The following is a 24579-nucleotide window of genomic DNA, read 5'->3' as shown; positions in this document are numbered from 1 at the left end:
TAAAACAGATGAAGTGAAGTTTGTGAATAACCGACTCGACAAATGGAAACAAACCACCACTGACTGGGCAACAGTCTGGAGTGGTATACTTTTTGCTCGCAGTGGAAACTTTCCTTAAATTTTGTTATACGATATTTTTTTATAACTTTCATTGCATAAAACATTGGATAAAACTAGCCAAAGCAGCATTGATAATTTTCTCAACGATCGAATATTAGTGCCACAATGATCTTTTTCGAAGATGCTATGAAAACCTTTATCACAGATGAAAAAGTTCTTTGAGGATTGAGAAAGCTTCAGAGCCGGATCAACTCACTTTGACGCTTGGGGCTCATTTTACGATGGGTGGCCTTTTTGCTTTAAATATCATGTTCTCAAGAAAATCTCTCCCAGATGCAATTACCAAAATTTAAAATTTGAGAACAAAACTCAAAACCCAGTGATAATTACCATTATTATAAGACAAGCTTCACTTCCTCCAAATTAGCGCGCTTTGATTGGCTCAGAAGCATTTTTTCCGGTCCATTATTTTCCCGAAACCGACCACGGTCCAAAACGCGTAATTTTACAGTCAAATGTTAACAAACTTCGTAAAGTAAACAGCAAAGGGCAAAAAAAAAGGAAACAAAAAACAATTCGTGAATGTGAGTCGAAGGAGAAACACTCAGAAAACAGTTGAACTATTCAGACCATACAATTTTCAACGATTTATTTTTGACTGACGAAAACTAGAAAAGTGAAAGCCAACCAAACAAAACAGGAAGGACGAAGAAAAAAGCAAGCTTCCTTTCATGTCAAATAATGCCATATTATAAACCTTTTTAATAACCTTACTTTCTCGGTCTTTACTGAGAAATATCGGACCTCCGTCTTTTTGTACAGACCTCGTCCTATAGGCTTGGTCTGTACAAAAAGACCTCGGTCCGATAATTCCTCCACGACCTCGCGTTTGGTTATTAAGGGCTTAGCTAATATTAATGTCACCTTCACATTAACTAATAATTTCAAGAGTCAAAGAACCGAAAACTTCTTCTTAAATCATTTCTTTTAATTTACTGTTTCGTATAAATCATGAAACGGCTTAGAAATTTCTGTGCAATGCGTATTTTTCCCGGCAAGAATGTATTTTACCCTGGTCAATCATACTGAGAATTATCCCTGTGCTGATTTTGAACAAAAAAACGCATTGTAACATTTGCATTAATTATTCTAGCTCACAAAATTACTGTGTTATAAATCCATTAGGTGGTACCCGAAAAAGAAAAAGTTGAAATCTTAAACACGAATTGCTTTATTTCTCACGTTCAAAAGAAAACCTTTCTCATAAACCTGTAGGAAACTGTTTTAAGTAAAAACTATTTGGAACAAAATGATGTGGAGCATGTGTATCAACAGTTCCTGAGCACATCTCAGCCAATTCATGTAAATATGAGAAATATGGCAACACAGGTTGCAGATTTCGTCTTAAAATATTTTTAGCACCACTCAGATTTTTAGCAAATCATACTTTCGTAAACTAAAATTACGATTGACATGATTTTTTGTTGTTCAGAATCAGTATACATGGGAAATTTTTAGTGCTTAAGCTGTATTAGAAAACACAACAATTTTCATGTTCAAATATTTGAATAATTTTTGGTGCTTGCATGTGTCTTCATGTAAATAATTAATGTACTTGTAAATCGTTAAAGAAATGGAACTGTGCAAGCGAATTTTGAGTAAAGTGTTTGTAGTACTTTCTTAATAAACATAACAATTTTTTAATGAAAATTGTTTAGTAAGAATGATATACAAATGTCTTGTTGGTTCAATCTTTTAGCTATTTACGCATAATTCTTGCACTGTGTAAATCTTTGTGTAAATAAACACTGTTTTCTTTTCCGTAATTAGGGATCCCCTATGTTGAATTATTTCCGTTTTTGTTAGACGATAAAAATAACGTAAATAAAAATGATGGGAATTTTAGTATGTGCACTCATCCTCAATCAAATGACATTATCAGAATTAAATGACATTTCCAGAATTAAACCCAAAAATAATTGCATTTTAGGAGTAAAACCAGGTTGGCTTGGGCTGCTGCTTTTATGGTTTGGTTCCTGGAAATTTATTTTAATTTTGGGAATAAGGATTCGAATGGCTTTTTGTTAAGAAAAAAGTGATTTATTTCAAATGTAAACACTATAATACAATATATATTTACAGTGAAATAATATCAACAACATAAAAAGAACAATCATATACAAATATCTCGTTTAAGAAACAGTAGCGGTATTTAAAAGTTGCCAAAGGGAAGCATGCTTTCTACCTCCCCAATAGAAAGCTCGCGAGTTCTAAGTACCTACAACTCTATCTGTTGAGCTACCAAGCCCACATGGATTGCAGACGAGTCAAAGTCTCTCACGAGTCTCGTTCAAGTTCTCAACGAAAACATAGTTAGCTTTTCATTTCAAGCATCACTAACATTCACTATTTACTTGGATACAACTTTTTATGGTAATGAAGAACTTAGTTGCTAGAGAAAAGCAAATTTATAGTCGTGTGAAAGTGCAAGTTATATATATATATATATAAATCATACCTTACAATTCATGAACGGGGTTTTAAAATTTTAATTGTACGAGAATTTTAACGGCCCTCGAAACAAACAATAATTCCTCTTATTAACAACGCATCGTTTTGTATATTTGGATAGGTATAACAAACACAAAGCTTAAATAACCAAAGCACCAGTGACATATTTTAATGTTGACAGCAGAAACGTTGATTCATAGAGCACATTCAAGGGAGCATACATAGAAATAAAGAATTCCTGAGATTTTAAAATCGACTTCTTTCAAACTTTTCCATGCAAAAAGTGTTTTTTAGAAACGCGACATTTTACCCGCGACGAATTCAGCTGCTTGGGAACAATTAAAAGCGTTTCTTAAAGTATTTGCCAAAGCTATATTTCAGACGTTTACTCATTTTATTTTCCTTTTAATTCGTACATATTTTCGTTGTGGGAGCACATGCAGCAGCGTTTTAAGTGATCGCATAAACTATTAAGGGCAGCCAGATCATGTCACTCCGTGAGGGTTTCTTCTCTTTACATTGTGAAATATTCCCTCTCTTAGAGGCAGTGATTTGTCAAATAACAAACAATTATTGAAAGAGGTGAAGGCATGATATCAAGAATTATTCAGACCGATGTCAATGTTATCTGCTAAAGCGAAGCGGAGGCAAGTAACATTGACCGAGGTCTGAACACTTCTTGATATCATGCTAAAGTCGAATTTAATAATTGTTTCATTATTCACTTATATCATTGTAAAACTATTTTAAAACCTTCGCTAATTTGTCTCTTGTCAGTAGATTTATTCAAGTTCTTCTGCCATAATGTAAATATGTCCAAGTCCTGATTTGTAATCAGAACGTTGTGTATTGTACTCGATATAAAACCAAGATAAGCAACACATGGACATCCTATTTCATATAGCCTTTGAAAAAAAGCATAATAAGAAAATTGTGCAGGACAAAATTGAGGAAAAAATATTGTGCATGAGAAAATTGCGACATCCTCTTCCCTAGTTTCTAATGGTCCATTGTATAGAGAATGAGTTATATCTTGCTATTATATATAGGTAAACCGTAAAAGCGATGTATTTCAAATTGGTAAACCCTGGTATGTTAGGTTTTTTTCTAAGGATGAGGGAGAATTTCCATTAAGATATTGTCTTCTTCTCTCTTCTCATTATTATGTAATTACAAGAAAAATTGTGACGAATGCAAATGAATAAAAATAATTTAATTACGATATTCTACCAAAATATTTGTAAATATTTTACCAAAAATAATTCTAAAAAACAAAAGGACGACTTTCTATTTGAAGAGATTTCTAGACAAGCTGTATGCGCGACATAGCATAACCACTAGCAACGCCGATGGAAATACCAAATCACTCCACCTCTACAAGCCTTTTTGGAAAAACAATGTCACAATTTAGTGGTTTAGAACCTTTTAGATTTTACAAATACAATTTCTTTAATATGTTGAATGCATTTCTTAATGCAAAGAATTTTAACCACCACATCATCGTCATCTCTAACTTGATAGATTGATTCCGCACGGAGAATTTAGACTCTGATAGAACACCAGCGCCGGGCTGTTGTGAATACATTTTAGCGCACTTTCTCAATATATTTATCTGGGATTATCTGGGGGGTTCGCGGTGAAAAGACATTTCATAAGTTATTAATTGCTGTATAGACTCAAATAAAAAAGCATAAATTTGGCTAATAAACAGTTCCCAACTGCACACCAAAAACAAGAGACTGGTCAACATGCTCTTATACAATTATTAAACAAGCTCTAGTTGTCGTCAAACAAATTCGGAAGTGTTTATTCACTCAATATACGAAATTGAAAAACATTTCATGATCTCTTTTTGATATGAAACGCTGTAACAACAGAAACACTAAACAACGTCCAGATAAGTATTATCCATATCCAAACTTTATGCCTGAACCATGAGGCGAACTCGTTTTTATAAGTATCATAGGTTTGGAAAGCCTTTTGTCGCCCATAGTACAAGAGCATTGTCGGAATAATGTATTGGACACCAACACCTGCATAGGAACCGGTAATACCAACCAACATTTCAACATCTGTCGTGCAAAGGGCGATGGCTATCGGTGGCAAAACTGCGCATAAAGGAATCAAAATTCTTTCAACCGGCCAAGAGAACTGTTCATCCCCACGCCTGAATAGAGCCTTCAAGTTTTCACGTAAAGTGATGCAAATAACTGGAAAACTCGCCGATAGTGCAAAGACTGGGTAGAGCGAAAGAATTTTGCTGATGGCAGTGGGATTATGGAGTTGAAACTTGACGTATAGACGTCCTTTATATTGACTTTCTTGAACGTAAACAATGCAGTGAAGGAGAGAAGGCTGTAGAACAACAAGGCAACGCCGACATCAAGGAACAGAATGCTGTTCACGTGACGCTTGCTCCTTAATGGAGTAATAAGAGACGGGAGGGAATGCTGACACATAAAAGAGTAGACAGAAGCCCCAAACAGATCTGGAGTACCCGAGAAATCAGCAATACTGGGAGTACCAGCCCCCTTATTGCGTCCAAGACGGACTACAGCAACGACAATCATCAAACCAAAACCTGCAAAGAAATATCAACGTTATCATGCAAGCTTCTAGCTCGAGGGGAAGGAGGGTCGAAGTGTGAACAAAACTACGGTGTTCAAATTTGTGATCGCGTTTTTTATACAAGCGTATACGGTATGATATTTTTTTAACACACCACTTTGTCAAAAGATATCATAAAAAGCTGCGACAATTTTGATTTGTTCGTATTAAAATCCGTTTTATGTTTTCTGTGTCTTATCTCACAACTTCTGTATCGGCTTTCGGTGTTTCTGTATTTGCTTACCGAGTCCCTCAAACGATAGTGGAAGCACGACAGAAATTGAGAGGCGGTTGGCGTATTCCAGTGGAAGTGGAAAGGGGCAACCGATCCGAATGTTGTAACGCAATGAAGTTATTGAACACAATGCTTGATAATTCCTAATAGTTATTAAGATTGTTGCTTTTTGAATACAAAATGAACTCGACGGAAATTTTCACTCTTCGGCTAACCCTTAACGATTTTAAAATTTATTGATCATGACAAAAACGTATTGGTTACAACGTTCTGATCAGGTATGGGAAGGGTGGGGGGAGGGGGTGAGGAGGACTAAAATATAATCTTCCAAAAGAGGGGATGGTCTTTTGAAAATGAGAAATCACAACATATGGATTTATACCCAATTTATTTTATGTTGATGGCAAAAAACAGATTTGCATTCTAAATATGTACTCGCTGCCTTCAATTTTCTACGTAGCTAAGCTCCGGTGAACCACTGGGAAAATATAGCGACGTAACAACCTCGATCATATTTGTATGTTTGTAAATGTAGATCGTCCAGGTTGGTATAGCCCTGAGAAGGACTGTTTTTGTTGTTGTTGACTGAAGTTTCGACAAACTTAGCAGTAGTCATCTTCAGAGTCAAATGAGGAGTAAACGTCAGGTTAGCCGTATTTGTTATGTGGTTCTTACGTCCTGTACACACAATACATTGACGTAAGAACCAGATAACAAATACGGCTAACCTGACGACATTTGACTCTGAAGATGACTACAGCTAAGGTTGTCGAAACGTCACAACAACAAAACAGTCCTTCTCCCTGGACGATCTACATTTACAAACATGTAACGATACTCCGGGTTCAAACCATTTACCTTAACCCTCGATCATAGAAAAAAATTAAAAGTTGAATCCTGTGTACGGAGATTTGACCAAGAAATTATGTCATCAACTTACATAACCAGCGCAACAATGTTGTGATGTATTGAATGTATTTTGTCTTCTGTACGTTGGTGAATGCAAATGGACCAACCAAAACGGCAAATGCGGCCTAGTAAGAGAGAAAATTGCAAAGAGATGGTAAAAAACGTACAGGCTAAAAAACAAACAGTGATCAAGAAAAAGTGTCAACCACACGAACACAAAAACGCATTTGATAGAAATTGAGATTTTTTTCACTCTTTCGATACCAAGATGTTTTGAACTTGTTAAAGCTTTTTCGTAATTCTTCACAGTTATAAAAACTTATATAGCTACGGTGAAAGTTTTACACAAAAACTAACATCATGATCAAACTATCTTCTTCACAGACAAGCAAAACTTTCTTCAAAAAATAAAGTTTTCTTTGGATAATGGAGAAACATACTTCTATATCTACGATGTAAGACAGGTATAAATAAATAATTGGTGAGCTTCCACAAGGATTGCGACTACGACTAAGATCAAGCAATTAGACATCACCAGGTATGGTGTAACAGAAGTTTGTCCAGTATGAGTCACAAACGTCACTTCCGTAAAATGAATATAGCTACCGTGTATTTTCCCAGCTAGCACACAACGTTATCACGACGTTATATTTTGGTCATATTGTGGTTTGGTCGGAAAAAACCTAAATATGACGATTATACAACTTGCATAATGGTTGTGATTTGGTTAGGACAAACACGACCACAATACGACCTTCTTACAGCGTCGCGCTTTGGTTGTGGTTTGGTTAGGTCAAAGACGACCTAAGACAAACGTCCAAACAACGTTATTTGAACGTTATGAAAGTGAAGCCAGGAAACATCACAGGGAGGGACTTTCACAACGTTTCAATAAAGTTATGACTAAACGACAAACTGATTTCCGCATGTTGACCTTTGATCGCCATTTGGTAATATATTTGTTAAAGATTCATTATTAAATAATTTCGGACAAATTTATGGCCCGAATGAATTGCTTCAAGTGTGATGGTTTTCCCTCAACCTACGTCGTTTTGATTGTATTTACGCCAGTATTTTTCTTTGGGTAAATTAAATAAATACGGAGTGCTCGGTAGTGGCAAAGTTAACGCGTTTGTAAATCTTTGGTGTTTTTACAATATGACCATCCAAATTAGCAGCCCATCTCGACAACTGAAATGAGGTCACGTCTTAAAGAAACCGCGCGATGAAGTTGGTATTAGTCAAAATTAAGAGGATCTACTCAATCATCCATCTCAAATTGAGAGTTTTGTTTTATAAAAGCTGAATTAATCTTAAATTCTGATCAACTTTAAGTCGTCGCAAAACCTCCTATAGTTATTTATACTAAGTACGTGTGAGTGTTTGCACGTGTTCGTTTACCAAAACGTCCAATGCGTTGATCTTACCTAAAATATCCATTTCTATTTTAGATCACAGAATCTTTAAGAAATGATGTAGGAATGGTGAAATTGTTACATTAGAATGAGCTTTGATTTCTTGTGTTTTGATTTTTGTCATTCATTTGACATTTGATTCAAATCTAATTATTTCTTCTTCTAAATCATTGTATAATTATGTAACATTCAAATAAAAAGTAAATTTTATCATGAATTTGTGAGTATTTCAAAGTTCACAGTCTGTATAGTACATATTTATTAAAAGTCTTAGGTAAATAAAGTCGCGAATGTAAAACGTCGCAACAACAGTAGTAAAGGACGTTCTAAGAACGTTCTTAACTTTAACATCCTATGTAATACGTCAAAGGTTTTGTGGATAATGTGGTGGTGAATAAAGAAATATTATATTACCCGCATATATTTATTTATATTTATAAGCTCCATATCAAAGCAAAAGCAGATTTTTATAAAAGTCGTAAATACGTCGAAGGAAGGTCTTTCCCCAACGTTGTTCACAACGTCGTCACGACGTTCGCTGGAGTCTACAAATTTCCGTTTTCAAGACGTTATTTCAAGACGTAAACGTAACGTCGCTACAAAGTTTTCACAACGTCATTGTGCTAGCTGGGTTAGTGCAACCATAGGTAATAAAACACTATCGGTAAATCGGAATATAGATTTTTTCGACAATACAGGACTGCAGTAAAAATATATTTTGCATATATTTACTTTATATATAGTTTGTATGCACTTTCCCAGAAACATGCATGGAAGTTTTATAGGTTTTGGTTTTGATGTACGGCTACATTAAAAAAAAGGCAAATACGTAATGCCTGAAGACAAGTTTTGTGGTTTTGCCCAAAACTTCGTACTCAGATTGACAACAGTTATGATTTTATGGCGTCACAACAAAAATTCGCCAGCAAAAAATGACGTACTTCGTTTTCGTAGTTTCGCTACAGCTTTCTGTATATTCTCTTTCCAAAACGGTTTCAAAAGTATGAAAAGTAAACACCAAAAGTACGTGTCTCGTTTTCAACGACCCTGCCAAATTACATATAGTTTTTTCTACAAACATAAAGCGCTTTTGCAAAATCTTCCAGTGACGAAAAGCCAGATCCCATAACTAAGGCGAGGCATATATGTTTATATAGGTATATTTGTATTTGTTAAAGAAAAAAGTGAGAACAACGATAATTTTATCCCGACAAGCCTGTTTCGTGATTGCTCATTCATCAGGGCATGTAGTAAAAGAATATTCACAGTTATCATATAAATATATATACAGTTTTGTTATTTAAATAATTGGTTAGTTATTAGATTACATATTAGTTATTGCGTAGAAATTCGTGAGAGCACAGTCATAAAACATTTACAATAGACAAATTTCTTTAAAGCAAACATGCTTTTGCATACTTTATGCCATCTTCAGTCAAAGTGAATCAATATAGGAAGTTTACATGAATAATTATGAATAATTATAGGATCTTTGAAACTAAAGTGATTTTTAATTTTGAAAGATGAAAAAAATAGTTTGATGTTTAAGTCTGTGCAGTAGCTTTATTAAGTTGTGTAATTTCAGTTCGGTGATTTGTGAAATGTAGCCAATGTAGGGTAGTTTGAAGAAGTAAGTCTCGAGTTGGGTAGGTGTGGGTTCGTTTCTGGTGTTTATTTTGTTTGCGTGTTTAAGTCGTGATCATATGATTTAATGACTTTTCCTATGAAAAGTGAGGGAAAGTCGTTTCGTTTGAGATTGTCAATGAGAGAGTTTAAGTCATGATAATAGCCTGTCGACGTGTTGTCAATTTTCTGTATGCGGTCAACGAGAGTTTTAATCAGTCCTGTCTTATACTTTTGTAAGGTGAAGCTAAAGAAGTTAAGTAATAGGCCAGTGTAGATTTTCTTATTAATAGTAGATGTCGTGTATGTGTTTGTGGCCGTGTTTTTAGTAGTTAGTATGTCATATATGTAGCGTCTGTAAAACAATACTTTAGGTCCGTCATAGTTCTTGATCCAATTCTTTTCATGATATCTCATGAAAAGATTGGTAAAAAGGGTGCTAATGGTGAGCCCATCGCGACTCCGTCGATTTGGTCAAAAAATTGTCCGTTAAATAGGAAATGAGTTTGTGATGTGGCAATGAAAAGAAAATGTTTTAGATCTTGTTTTTTAATGGTAAGGCTGGGCTGGTGTGAATAAATAAGATTTAATGAGATATCTATCGTTTCGGATAAGAGGATGTTAGTGAAAAGACTATGGACGTCAAAAGAGACGAAGTAGTTGTTGCTGTTGTTTTGGGTATGTAGTTCGTTAACAAAAGAAAAAGAGTTTGATGTGGTGTAACGTTGGGTATGACAGGGTTAAGTAGAGTGTATCAGTACTTCGAGAGATTATAGTTATATGAGTTGGTGGACGAGACTATAGGTCGAATGGGAGGGGAATTATAGTTTTCTCTATGTTTATGAAGTTTGGGGAGACCATAAAAGCGAGCTGGTTGTGAGCCTCTAGGGAAAACTGAAAAGTACATTTGGTTGTCTATGGAGCCGTGTTTTTTTAAGATTTCTGAGAAAGCGTTGCAGTCTGCCTTCTCTGAGTAGAGTGGGCAGACTAAACATAGTGGGGCCATTAGATAATGACCCCACTCTACTCAGAGAAGGCAGACTACAACCATTTCTAGACACACTAATTACGAAAAACACAGCCACGAACACATACACGACATCTACTTTTCATAAGAAAACCTGCACTGGACTATTACTTAACTTCTTTAGCTTCACCTCACTAAAGTATAAGACAGGACTGATTAAAACTCTCATCGACCGCATACAGAAAACCAACAACACGTCGACAGGCTATTATCATGACTTAAACGCTCTCATTGACAATCTCAAACGAAACTCTTTTCCCTCACCTTTCATGGAAAAAGTCATTAAATCATATGACCACGACAAAAACACAAACAAAATAAGCACCAGAAACGAACCCACGCCTACCCAACTCGACACTTATTTTTTCAAACTACCCTACATTGGCTACATTTCACAAATCACGGAACGGATTAAAATACACAACCTAATAAAACCCTAGCTACTGCACAGAATTAGACATCAAACTAGTTTTTTCATCCTCAAATCAAAAATCACTTTAGTTTCAAAGATCCTATATATAGTCATAACTATTCGATATTTACGCTTTATCACTATAACATATTATCATGTAAACTTCCTATATTGATTCACTTCGCATTGAAGATGGCATAAAGTATGCAGAAACATGGTTACTTTAAAGAAATTTGTCGTGTATTTTACATGTTTTATTGCGTAGAAGTGAAAAAAAATCTTTAACGGCAACACAATCAAAATAAGCTACAGTACCATGTGCAACATCATACACGTCATTGACAACCACAACCAACTCATCCTCAATCCACCAATCCACCACGATAATAAAATACACAGTTTTGAAAAAAATTAAACATGCAACTCTCGACACATTAACTCATGTCCACTTAACGAAAATTGCATACAATCATCAATCATTTACCAAGCTAATGTTAAACGCAAAGACAATAACAAAAACTGAAACATAAATTGGACTTACTGAAAACGACTTCAAAACAAGATATAGAAACGACACAACATCATTCCGACATGTAAAGCCCAAAAACGCAACCGAACTTAGTAAACACATATGGAAACTAAAAGACGCAATCATCGACCATTCCTGGATTCCATATTCTGGCGAATTATCTCTTCCTGCGGAACGTACCACAAATACAAAAGAAGTCGCAACCTCTGCCTCAAAGAAAAACTCATCATAATCTACCAACCTGAATTATCTTCCCTGAACAAACGCAATGAAATAATATCGTCCTGAAGCCATAGGAAGAAAACACTTTTACGTAATAACTAACATAAAATCTAAAACTAACCAATTATGTAAATAACCAAAACGTATATATATATATATATTTATATGATAACTGTGAATATTCTTTTACTACATCCCCTGATGAATGAGCAATCACGAAACAGGCTTGTCTGGATAAAATTATAGTTGTTCTCACTTTTTTCTTTAACAAATATATTTAGTTCTACTTATATGTATTGAGCACTCTATAACGAAAAAAAATCAAAAAACGAATAACGTCCTGTTTGTCTAGGTATATATTATTCATGTTATAGTCCGTAATAACAATTGATTATAAAACAGAAACTAAAAAATAAGGTAGAATATATGCAATGATGAATGTGGGTCCCTTAACCATCAACATGATAATTTACCCGTCAACAAGCCTCAGTTTTCTAGGTACATACCACTATAATTCGATACACCGTATCTTCCTTCAAGCCAAAACAATTATCTTTTTTTGGCGACGTTGTCGAAGAATTTGTTGCGTTGGAAACATTGGCAACATGACTATGGGAGCTGTTAGCAGCAGGACTCGAGGATTTTTCGCTACAAGGAAAATTTAAAAGGAACGCGATGTTTAGTTCAGGTTAATAATTTCTTCCTCAATTATGTTTAAGGAAAAATGTAAAAGGGTAAACAAACCTAACATGACAAGTTATAAGCTATCTATATCAGGGTTATAGAAAAAACTTCTTTACATAATTATATCGATTTTAAGAACATTTGCTACATATTTAATGAGTTCAAAATTTTATCTTTAAGGGCTGTTTGAGCCAAGAAGTAGGTAAAATGACGTAAAAATGAGAAAACACAGTTTTCCTTTTAAACGTTTTCTTTGATTATTCGCTTGAACGATGTCGTCGCACTATACACCTGTGAGATATCTCAAATTTGTAGTGCGGTTTGTTAAGAAGATTTGCTAAGACAGCTTTATTTAGTAAAATAAAAGCTTTGTCTTTATTGCACGTGTTCTCCTTTTTACGTCGGCCTAAGTGGAGTCATCTACTTCTAGGAAACAAAAACCCATGAAGATAAAATTTTCGTCTTTTCAAATATATTGCGAATGTTCTTAAAACCGCTTTAACTATCTAAAGAATTTATTTTCTTTTCTCCGACATCGACACTTTGAACCTGTACAACTTTTCATGTTTCCATCAAAAAAAATCCTAAACACTTTAAAATACACGTAGCACATCGTTACAGGGAACTAATTATCCTTCATTTTATAAAATAGATTTTAATTTTATTTCTCGTAAATTTCAGGATCATGCCATCAGTTTGCAACGCAAGACTTCCTCATACTATAATCAGTATTTTATAAATACTTTAAAAACCACCTAGGAACCATCAGGTTTATCTTTATTCAACAAAGCAAAATTGTTAAAAAAATCTTTAAAAGCGTGTAAAACGTTGATTTGTGTTTATTGCTTGATGAACAAAATCAGTTTTCGTAAGGTTATTCACAACCAACTTATTTTTCACTCTTCAAATAGGCCACAAAAATATACATAGATTTAAAAACTGTTTAGCTAAACAATTAATAAAGACAAGGCAGAACGTTTTGTATTAGCTACTCTTTGAAATGAAAGAGAGAAATATACACGTGATTACACGTATATTTAACTACGAACAACGGAGGCTTAAATGTGAAATGTAATTAAAATGCATTATCAAGTGGGTCAAAGCATGTGATAATGTAATTAAAATACATTATCAAGTACGCTTTTAAGACTTACGAAAACAACAGTTGGAATTTTAAAAACGTGACTTAATAGCTAATTTATCATGACTTCATTCGACTGTACACAAACTATAAAAAGTATTCCCGTTTCAAGCAAAAAAAACCGTCAGGGTTAAAGATAGTTTAAGATCAATTAAGAATTATGTATTGTTGTTGTGGGCTAAAATATTCCAAATAGCTCCCCCCCTCCCTTGATGAACGCTCGAACTTACCAAATCACATCACGCAATGATTTAGGGACGGCCGTCGCGTATATCGCCAGATCACCATAGAGATAAATAGCGATACAAAGATAGAATAAACGAATGCCAACTAAAAAATAGTAAAATATCAATTAGCTAAATAAGTAGCAGAGTGAAACACTAAATAGAGAAGCTTTTAAACTTACTTTTTCCAAAAAACATTCTGGCCATTTCACCCTAAGAAATTGTCAGAAATAGAATACAGGAAAAAACAACAAAAAAATGCCTTCATGTGCATATAACGAACAGAAGATTACGTCAATCACTACGACAACACACGTCAGCCAATGACGTCAGTCGTAAGAAAACGCGAGAAAAATAAGTAGCGTGCATGTTCAGTACATAGAAGTAACCTTTCATTTGTATATACAGATAAAAATGATGTGACTATAATATATTAATACTAACACGGTTTTTAATATGCACATGAAAAACATGTGACTTGGACGAGATTTGAACTCGCACCTACTGGATACTAGTCCGCCGCTCTACCTGTTGAGCTACCAAGCCCACAGGGTTGGAGAGGCAACGTGTTTCGACTTTATTCCGAAGCCATCATCAGAGAATATATATAATATATCTATTATATCTGGCATGGCAGTTTTTCAACAAATGATCTGGCCATAGAAAATTAAACTGATCCGATCATTTGCCCGTGTAAATGAGCCCGCAAAGAAAGTTTGCTAGCCAACTGATTACTTGACTCTCTCATAGCACCGAAATCGGAACATTAAGAAAACACAGCAAAATAATAGTTGCGATAGTGCACGAAACTAAACGTTTTCATTTCAAAAACCTACCCATGTTTTTGCCATTACATCAAAACACGCAATCAACAAAGTATCCTGCTTACACGAGAAAATGTTTGACAAAGAAAATTTTGGCAAATATACGTTTTACTCATTTACACGGATACAGTTATTTAGCATATAAAGGATCTGACAGCGGATCTATAATTTGACAACTGTGACCGTAAGATGCATCTAACAATCAAGAAAGTCAGATAGTCCGTTGCCTGTGTAATCAAAATGTCCTTAGAAATAAAGTTTCGTAGCCACCATCGCGGTGCTAAATTTTTGAACGGTATTCTATAGTTTTCGACATGCTGAACTCGAATTTCTTTGTTCCCACTCACCAAAACCCGCAGTTTTTTAGAACTTTGACGATGAAGATCGTTCCCGTTTTGTTGTTTAGGCGACCTGTTTACTTGAAGTACCCCTCATACCATTTTGAGCTGAGTCGTGGGCTCACAGTATTTTTAGAGAGGTAAACAAAGCGAAATACAATTTCCTTGTAAGAAAGATTATACAAGTTGACAGAATATAGAAGCTTGCTACAGTTTGTTTTATGAACGTAGTATAGTGTCCAGATGTAAGCTTCAGTCAGAAGATGCCCAAGCTGTCAAAGCTCTTCAGGAATTTGGAGAATATTTTGTAAGCACTAAAGAACTTCACAAGAGTCTGGAGGAGGTAAAATGTAAGATTTACCATTCAATGCCTGGCATTGGCATTAACATGGCCAGGTACAACCTGCCACCTAATAAAGATTGTCTGGAGACATACATCAAACGTGCCAATTACCAAGCAGCAATATGGAAATCATCACAGTGCCCCATCAAATCCGTTCAACCATGGATGCAAAATTGACAAAAATAAGTTCTATCGCCATTTACTAGATAGATGGCAGTTGTGCACTAACCGATGTGCTAAATAATTACAATTGTACGTAAATGCACTATTGGTTGCTCAAAAATAAAAATATTCCAGACGAAAAACTGTCAAGTGAGAATGAGTCAATGAAGTAAATGAACAGTGAAAATTAACAAGTAGCATCACGATTTCACATCTTTCTCGATTGAACCTTGTCTTCGTATTATAACACCTCTTTACTAAATAATTCGTAAATTGATTTGACCTTGTAGCAAGCTTCAATATTCTGTCAACTTGCATAATCTTTCATACAAGCGGTATGGAGAGTACTTCAAGTAAAAAGGTCGCCTAAACAACAAAACGGGAACGATCTTCATCCTTAAAATTCTAGAAAACTGCGGGTTTTGGTGAGTGGGAATAAAGAAATTTGCATGTCAAAAACTATAGAATACTGTTCATAAAATTTAGCACCGCGATGGTGGCTGCGAAAGTAAATGTTTTGATGCCACAGGCAACGGACTAAGATAGAGACAAAAATTTGAAAAATAATGATTGAAGGAGCTTAATTTGAATGATTCCGTGAGAGTGCCAAACTAGCTTGTGTGAATAAAACTTTTGTTTATCATTGAAACTCACCATTTCTACTTTCTTTTCGATTTTAAACAGCGATTCTTCATTAATAGAATTCTCTTAAAAAAAATTAAGCATATCATAGAAGGACTGGATTGAATTTTTTTCACTCTGCATGCATTTTAGACGGAAAAAGGGATTGGGAAAATCATCATGCACTAAAACTACACAATTTGCTGAATTAAAACTACAACTATATTCCGAAGAAAAGGTCCAGTTTTAATTCAAAGTTTGTGGAAACAAACAAGATAGTTTTTTCACACAGTGGTGCTTCGAATTATTACAAATTCACCATCAGAATATAAGACGAACTTTTAACTTATTACATCCTTCATAAAATTTCTTCCTGGTAATGTGTTCCACATAGAGCTACTGTATAAAATGTATAGTAGCTAATTGAGACGTCTACACGTCTATGTGAAGTATAATGTGAACGGAAAGCATTTAATGGTGTTTTGAAGTTCAAATTTTTTTGAATGGACACAATAATCAATGCAAGAAGCAATTCGTAGTAAATTTTGATTAGTTGCATCAACTATTCATTAACCATAATACATGAATTAAATATAATCCCTTGCTTTCCAAAAACGAAAAAAAATTGTATTTTATGCATCTTTGTGTATGTATCAAAATTTGTGTCGTTTTTGCATCAAAAAAGTATTTTCAGAAGCTTGCTAGTGAGTTTCTTCATAAACGTATTTCTTTTGGTGGCAAAATACCTATTCAAAACTATGGAAAGCTCAACGGTTGAAAACATGCCTAAAAGAGGAAGACTTAAACTTGTTATTCAAATAACTACTTTGCATTTGGAATCAGTTACTTTCAAGTAATGTTAAAGTTTTAAGAAGAGCCTGAAAGAAAGATCATTCTGTGATGGAAGAAATTATCATACGTATTTAGCACGAATATAAACAAATAAGAGGCGCGCGTTGCATAATAGTTAAAAATGATTCTTTATGTAATACATTTGAAAAGTTTAAATTTTGTAAAATAAACCTAATTCAAAACATCTATCATCTATCTATCTACGTATCTATTGGAAAAATATAAAACGCTCGTTACAAAAAATAAAAGTTGGGCTGTTAATATAATGAAACGGAACATGTTTGTAAATGATGATCGTCCAGGTTAATAAAGTCCTGAGAAGGACTGTTTAAGGATGTTTCGACAACCTTAGCGGCAGTCATCTTCAGAGTCAAATTTTGAACATTTACTTTATAATGAAACGGAAAATAAACACTTTAGGACATGTAATTCGATATTAAGATAAACAGTTCTTTACCCAACAAATTCTTTTCTTCGTTTGTCATCCCTTCATTCTGCAAAGAAAGAACGAAATTTAATCATTGCTTACGTATATGCTTTTAGAACATTGGCCTCAATGAAGCGTCAACCAATTACATCGTGAGATAAGTTTCCTAATTTTTCATTCAAATATTCATGTCTTCGTTCTTCACAAAACCTTAGCCTTCACCGCAACTCTCTAAGCAAAAAATCTATACATATATATTTCTCCTGTGCAAATGGAAATCACTTTATCTGAAAATATTTTAAACTTAAGACAAAACGTACACCCCGTTATTACGAATATCCCGTTATTACGAATATCCCGTTATCACGTAGCTACACCCAGTTATTACGAATATCCCGTTATCACGTAGCTACATCCTATCACGTAGCTACATCACGTTATCACGTAGCTACATCCTGTTATTACGAATATCTCGTTATAACGTAGCTACATCCTGTTATTACGAATATCCCGTTATAACGTAGCTACATCCTGTTATTACGACTATCCCGTTATCACGTAGCTACATCCTGTTATTACGAATATCCCGTTATAACGTAGCTACATCCTGTTATTACGAATATCCCGTTATACGTAGCTACATCCTGTTATTACGACTATCCCGTTATCACGTAGCTACATCCTGTTATTACGAATATCCCGTTATCACGTAGCTACATCCTGTTATTCGAATATCCGTTATCACGTAGCTACATCCTGTTATTACGAATATCCCGTTATAACGTAGCTACATCCTGTTATTACGAATATCCCGTTATAACGTAGCTACATCCTGTTATTACGACTATCCCGTTATCACGTAGCTACATCCTGTTATTACGAATATCCCGTTATCACGTAGCTACATCCTGTTATTACGAATATCCCGTTATCACGTAGCTACATCCTGTTATTACGAATATCCCGTTATAACGTAGCTACATCCTGTTATTACGAATATCCCGTTATAACGTAGCTATCCTGTTATTACGACTATCCCGTTATCACGTAGCTACATCCTGTTATTACGAATATCCCGTTATCACGTAGCTACATCCCGTTATTACGAATATCCCGTTATCACGTAGCTACATCCTGTTATTACGAATATCCCGTTATAACGTAGCTACATCCCGTTATTACGAATATCCGTTATAACGTAGCTACATCCTGTTATTACGAATATCCCGTTATCACGTAGCTACATCCTGTTATTACGAATATCCGTTATAACGTAGCTACATCCTGTTTTACGAATATCCGTTATCGTAGCTACATCCTGTTATTACGAATATCCGTTATCGTAGCTACATCTTGTTTTTACGAATATACCACGTATCCCGTTATTAAGAATATCCCGTATACATCCCGTTATCACGTAGCTACACCATCCCTGTTATCACGTAGCTACATCCTGTTATTACGAATATCCCGTTATAACGTAGCTACATCCTGTTATTACGAATATCCCGTTATCGTAGCTAGATCCCGTTATTACGAATATCCTGTTATCACGTAGCTACATATTACGAATAACCGTAGCTACATCCTGTTATTACGAATATCCTGTGTCACGTACACTTCTGAAAGAACATTTTGTAATACTTCGACTAAAACTATAGCTACCTCTAGGTATATTGCTGATCACTGCCGATACTTCACGTGGCTTTCAACAAACATGTTAGTGTTGTTCTCTCGTTACATGAACAAAATCGATGATTTAGTTACTAAAATATTTTAAAGTAATACGTTTAACCTAGCTTGACAAAATATTACCGAAATGCAGTGCTACTGTACACGTATTTGCGTATTTGCGTATCATACGCGTATCGTTCTGATATCATGCGTAGTATCATACGCGTATCGCGTATCATACGTGTATCGTATTATCATCATATGCGTATCGTATCATATGCGTATCGTATCATATGTGTATCGATCATATGCGTATCGTTCGTATCATATGCGTATCGTTCTTATATATCGCCTGTTCATACGCGTATCGTTCTCATACGCGAATCGCCTTATATACCGTATCATACATCCTATCATATATCAGTATCATACGCGTACGTTATCATACGCGTATCGCTGCATCATAGTATCGTTCATCATATGCGTATCGCTTTGTAACATATTATCGTTATCATATGCGTATCGATCATATCGCCTCGTTCATACATCATATGCATCATATGCATCGTATCATACGCGTAATCATTATCGTTATCATACGTAATCATCGTAATTATCGTACATACGCGTAATCATATGCGTATCGTTCATCATAAAACATATGCGTATCGTTGCGTAATCATATGTAATCATATCGTATCGTTATCATTATATCATAAATCATAAATCATATGCGTATATCATAATGGCGTATCATCATAAGCGTAATCATATTATCGTTATCATACGCGTATATCATACGCGTATCGTTTATCTACTATATCATATGCGTATCGATCATACGCGTATCATCATTATCATCACGTATCGTTGTATCATACGCGTATCGTTCTCATACATCATCCGTATCGTTCTTCATACGCGTATCATCATACGCGTATCGATCATACATCGTTATCATAATCACGTATCGTTGTATCATCGTATCGTTATCACGTATCGATCACTCCGTGCGTATCATCATAATATCATATATATCATACGTAATCATATAATCATATGCGTATCGTATGTGTAATATCGATCACGTATCGTTGTATCACGTATATCACGTTAAGCGTAAACCGTAATCCGTATCAACATATGCGTAACATACTAATCATATGCGTATACATATATCATCAATCATAAATGTATCCATCGCTCAACGCGTATCGCTCTCGCGTATCGTTCTATCATACGTAAGCGTAAATATTATCGTTCGCGTATCGCGTATCATACGCGTATCGCTCGTATCATTATCGCGTATCATACGCGTAGCGTTCTGATATCATGCGCGCGTATCGCTCTCGTATCATACGCGTATCGCTCTCGTCTCATACGCGTATGTTTTTCGTCTCATACGCGTTTCATACGCGTACTGTATGTTAACAAATACGCGAGCGGTACTGTAGAACCTTATACAGCACAACTTGAAATATTTAAATTAAACCTATTTTTACCACGGATTCTCACTGTCAAAGACATTAAAACACGGACCTGTGCGCTATAACAAAAGTTGACTGTAGCTAAAATCATGACGTCATATGGCTACGACAAAAAAGATTGTCCCAGTTCCAGTTTCTGAAGGAGGCCCGGTTTAGTGATACTAACCTCCGTTTCTTGATAATTTCCCTTTAGAAAAGCGTTAGCAATTGCCATAGATTCCACCATAAATGAACATGTCACAAAACTGTAAATAATAAAAAAAAACTTATGGTTTCGTCGAATTTATGGAATGACACAAACGTGCGAAACAAAATACCGAAGAACGCACATTGAATGGCTATGAGTTTATCTAAACATGCAACAAACGTACGTAGCTACTACGAAAACAGATCGTATAGTGGAATTAGGTAATAGGTTTTAATTCGGCTATGCAGAGGACAAAATTGCAGGGTGTACAAAAAAGCTTTCAGAAAATAAGTCTTTAGATTCGCACTCAATTCACTCGACTCTGTAATGCTGCCTTTCCTCATATTAACGTCCGCTTTGTTTTCGTTCTTCCAAGCGTAGGTAAGGTAAGTAGTTTATTAAAATATTAATTGCAGCCTTGCGGCTGAATTACAAATATCTAAATTAGTAAAGTTATAATAACAAATAATATCTAATATCTAAAATACAAATAAAATACAATAAAATTTTACAAAGTATTTACATTTATTAAATTTACAATTATAAAAATGGTCTCTCCTCTCTCCTCTTTCTTTCCTTTTAAGGACAAGGTTCCCAAATTCCAGAGATCTGGTGTTGTATACTCATTTAAGTCTCGATGCTGCTCTGCATCGTATGTGGGTCAAACCACGCGTCATTTACACACCAGAATAACGGAACACTTGGGAATCTCTCCCTTAACATGGAAACCTTCCTCTTGTCCACCACCATCTGCAATTCTTTCACTTATAAGAAACACATCTCACTCTGCCGATTTTAATGACTTCTCAATTCTCTCTTCTTCCTTTGACATTTATGATTATATGATTCATGAAAGCCTTCTCATATCTAAGCTTAAACTCTCTCTTAATACACAAGGCAACTCAATAGCCCTTCACCTTCTATATTATACTGTCCTTTTCATTTTGTTCTGATATCTAAACTTCCTACTCTCTTTATATGTAATTTAGCACCCTCTAATATATGCTTGTATTTAAAACCTAATGTATAAAATTCATCTCAATTAATCTGAAGATGTCTTAAATTATGTGTACTTGTATATGAGCATTGTGTGATGCCCAATTCACATAACACAAACTATCCGGGGTGTAACCAAGGTTAAAATTAATCCAAGTATACTCCAGGTTATTTTGTTTCGTGTAAACACTACTAACATAGGTTTAACCTAGTTTAAATATGGGTTGAGTTTAACCCAGGTTAAACCTGGGTTACTTGTGCTTACACGCAAAAAATTAACCTGGGTTAAATCGGGGTTACTTTATGTCGTGTGATTAGGGAATAAAACTCGTTATAACTAAATCTTTGTTGTATGCCAAAAAAAGATTCTCGTAAGCAGTGACGATTTATGCCTAGAAGCCTTTGAAAAAAAGAGCTTTATAAAGAAATGAATTGTAATGTTTTTGAAATTTACAAAGCCTGACCGAAACTTGCAGGCTGGCTACATAGAAAAGACGTTTTTGCAGGCAACTGTATTTTAGCCACAGCTTTTGATTGTGAAATTCTTTTCAATGGTATTTGCCCTTTGTTGGTGATCAATGTCAGTTGAATCATGCACACTTTATATGTCAAGTGATTTCAGAGTGTTGCAGTTTTGTTGACACACTTAGTATTTACCAAATCCTTTCTTGTGCATTTTATAATTTCCAAAAGTGGCTGCAGGCAGGAGTTAATGAAATAGTTTAAACATTTTAAGCAAAATTTTTACACTTTTTATGCAAATTTATAAACTGTATTGAATCAACAAGAAATTTCAAAGACTATAGACATAGTATTGGTAAGAAAAAAATTTAACAAATCACTGCTAAGCTGTTTTTACAAAGACTTCACTCAAACCTATTATTTTGCATTATTATTATTATTTATATATATTCCGTTCTTGATGCTTAATTCAAAGTTGAGATGTGCTACAATTAATACTGTCTCAAGTTGGATGTGCCACTGGTTGTTTGCAAATGGTTAATAAAATGTTTCTCACCTAAGAAAGGCAAGTGTAACAACAACAATGGCTGATAGCAGAAGGCCAGCTTCACTAAAAGCTCTGGGTAATGTCAAGGCACCTGCTCCAACAATCAAATTGAAGATATAAACAAACCCAGCCTAGGAAGATAAAATCGTATGCTCAACCATGACAAAGTTGATGAAAAGTAAAAAAATACATATCGATATAAGGTAGGTGAAATGGCCTTTAAACAAAAAGCTTTAAAGTAAAAACTATTTCACTAAGTAACCAAACTTAATTTGATTTCTAACTCAAAAATTATTTATTTCACCTAAAGAAAAAGTATGCTGTCCATGCAGAGCCAGAGATGTCTGTCAGACATCCATTGTCTGCTACATTGCAAAGTGTAAAAAATAGAATGTGCCAATTCATTTGAATGATTTATCAAAACAAATGGTAGCCACACAAAAAAAATTCCATGTCTTGAATGACTAATCACATTCTAGAATAACACTTGCTGTTTATCAAACTTCCATACTCATATCCTAATCTTAAATACATTCACTATCCAACGTCATCTTATGTCAAAGTCTTTTGAATGTCAAATACAAACAAAATAAGTGTATAAAGCAAGCATTTATCCTTTAGAAATTCTTTTATGACTTTAGAAAACCAAGGACAAACTTCAATAACACATTATCATATTCATTGTGCGTACGTACTTCAAATTCCGTCGAACATAAATTTATAAGTACATCAAAATCTAAGGTAATAACATTTGTACTTACAACTGAATTGTACTTGTCATCCGACGTTGCCATTGCCTTCAGTAGCCGATTTTAGCTACGAAGCGATCGCTGAAATAGTCAAATGTTCATTTGTTGATACGTAATGATTTGTGATTAGTTGTTCAAGTAGCCATGTTCATTGTTCAAGTAGACATGTTCATTGTTCAAGTAGCCATGTCATGATACAATTTTCATGTTTTGTTTCACTTCCTTCAATTCTTTTTCCTTTGATCTTAGTAAGTTACTGGACTGAATCGATTCAGACCGATATGAATTAAAATGAATGTCTGTTTGTCAAAAAATGCAAGCAAAGCACCATATAATCTGCAGTTCACAAAGCTTTAACGATAATCTGACTGTTAACGAGCTTGATTTGATTCTTCTTTATAAAAGTGAAGACAAAAGGAAACCTTTATTTTCTTGGTGCCTGGGGTATAGCGCTATCCAATGGATCGCGAAAATTTTCAAACTTGTAAAAAAGGTGTTATATTTTTCTCACGACAAAGAAATTTTGAAATCTTCGAAACAATATTTCATTTCAGCGATTGCACAGTTCAAATCACATATTTTTTTCCTATAAGAGATTTTATGAACGTTCAGAAAATTTGCTATCCAGTGGATAATGCTATCCAGGCTTTGTGCAACCGGCCCCTGGTCTTTTCTTTGTATTTCACGTCCCTTGATAAGGTAGAAACGTTTATATAGCAATTATCAATGCAAACTGCCAAAGACCCATACAGACGAGGCAGCACTGTTATGCTGTTGAATGATGGCTCTGTTCTCTTTCTTGTCAAGGTCTTTACTCTTGTTTCAGGTAACAAGAGTAAAAAATGTCGGATTAAGTGCTACTAAAAGAACATAACTTTGAACTTTCTCAGCTACCTTTTGGAAACAAAGAGTTTCTATTTTCACAATTTGGTTGTACGATTAGCGAGTCTGTTGGTTGAGAAGTCTAATTAATTCCTAATTTCCTTTCAGAGTTTTGACTGCATAGGGTAAAAGAACATACTTGAGTGGCTTCTGATACCCTCGTGTAAGACATTAGATAATAACTTGGCGGATTGACTAAACATAAAGCTGTGTGTTGTTGGAGATTGCTATAAGTTTGCCACTGCTCACATGAACTGTTCAAAGTGATGTGTTAACTCAGAGCATTCAATGTCAGATGGATGATACGTTCAAGAAAGTGCTACAAAATAATTTATATTTAAAATCAAAAATCAAGTCAAAAATAATCCTGTTTTTCATTGACATGCTTTCTAAAACGATCGTCCACTTTAATTTGGGCGACCTGTATTA

General features: G+C 34.7%; 1 protein-coding gene across 1 annotated transcript; it reads right to left on the bottom strand.

Annotated features, from left to right (window-relative positions):
* Positions 1 to 3610: 3610 nt before the first annotated feature.
* On the bottom strand, positions 3611 to 23470 carry LOC124448575 (transmembrane protein 104-like). The gene is given in 11 exon segments (XM_046999540.1): positions 3611 to 4848; positions 4851 to 5152; positions 6354 to 6447; positions 12057 to 12198; positions 13606 to 13705; positions 13782 to 13812; positions 15921 to 15973; positions 17197 to 17233; positions 20494 to 20572; positions 22529 to 22650; positions 23281 to 23470. Coding segments are annotated over 11 exon segments (1431 nt in total). The 5' UTR covers positions 23314 to 23470; the 3' UTR covers positions 3611 to 4410.
* Between the last annotated feature and the right edge of the window lie 1109 nt (positions 23471 to 24579).

Source organism: Xenia sp. Carnegie-2017, unplaced genomic scaffold (genome assembly GCF_021976095.1).
Source record: "Xenia sp. Carnegie-2017 unplaced genomic scaffold, XeniaSp_v1 HiC_scaffold_23, whole genome shotgun sequence".
Lineage (NCBI taxonomy): Eukaryota > Metazoa > Cnidaria > Anthozoa > Malacalcyonacea > Xeniidae > Xenia > Xenia sp. Carnegie-2017.
Note: the sequence above shows the minus strand (reverse complement) of the source record. Positions and strands in the feature narration are given on the sequence as shown.